The sequence below is a fragment of the Haliaeetus leucocephalus genome, unplaced genomic scaffold (genome assembly GCF_000737465.1).
Source record: "Haliaeetus leucocephalus isolate CR32 unplaced genomic scaffold, Haliaeetus_leucocephalus-4.0 Scaffold264, whole genome shotgun sequence".
Lineage (NCBI taxonomy): Eukaryota > Metazoa > Chordata > Aves > Accipitriformes > Accipitridae > Haliaeetus > Haliaeetus leucocephalus.
The window spans coordinates 260,824-261,611 of NW_010972700.1; the positions used below are offsets into that span (position 1 = coordinate 260,824).

Sequence of the window (788 nt, forward strand, 5' to 3'; positions counted from 1 at the left end):
GTACCTGACGGCCGAGATCCTGGAGCTGGCGGGCAACGCGGCCCGCGACAACAAGAAGACGCGCATCATCCCCCGGCACCTGCAGCTGGCCATCCGCAACGACGAGGAGCTCAACAAGCTGCTGGGCAAGGTGACCATCGCGCAGGGCGGGGTGCTGCCCAACATCCAGGCCGTGCTGCTGCCCAAGAAGACCGAGAGTCACAAGGCCAAGAGCAAGTGAACCGGGCCGGGAGGAGCGCCCCGAGCACAGAAGCGAAACCCAAAGGCTCTTTTCAGAGCCACCCACAGCCTCGCGAAGGAGCTGGAGATGCTGCTGCGCGGCGGGCCGGGGAACGGCGTGCGTGCGTTCCTCAGGGGAGGGTCGGCTCGTTCCAAGGGGGCGTGGGGCGCGGCTCCCCTTTGTGGTCCCCGGCCCCAGTTATGAGCCGCCGAGCTCAGGCGCGGCCGGGAAGCCATCGTGTCGCTCGCGGGCCCCGCAGCGGCTAGCGGGCGGAGGCTCGATCGCGCTGCTCTGCCGAGCGAGCGCGGAATCGCCCGGAGCCAATCGCCGCCCGCGCGGGCTCTTCAAAGAAGCGAGGGCGCTTAACCCGCTCGCCGCCGGGGCGGGGCCCGGCTCCTGTGGGAGGCCGCCAGCCCCCCCCACCCCTCCGCGCGGGAGCTCGAGCTCCCTTCCCCGCTTCGCCGCCCGACGTGAAGCCGGTGTGGTCACGGCCCTTTCCCCGCTTCGGGCAGGAGGACGCGAAGGATGCGCCGCCCTGCACTAGAGAACTCGGCGAGACGGAGCCGGG

General features: G+C 71.1%; 1 protein-coding gene across 1 annotated transcript in view; it reads left to right on the plus strand.

The window, feature by feature from the left end:
• Nucleotides 1–311, plus strand: part of LOC104832852 (histone H2A type 2-C-like) — a 1,459-nt gene extending 1,148 nt beyond the window's left edge. The window contains exon 2 of the mRNA XM_010569232.1: nucleotides 1–311. Coding sequence (XP_010567534.1) covers nucleotides 1–220 — 220 coding nt within the window. The 3' untranslated portion in view covers nucleotides 221–311.
• Nucleotides 312–788: the final 477 nt, after the last annotated feature.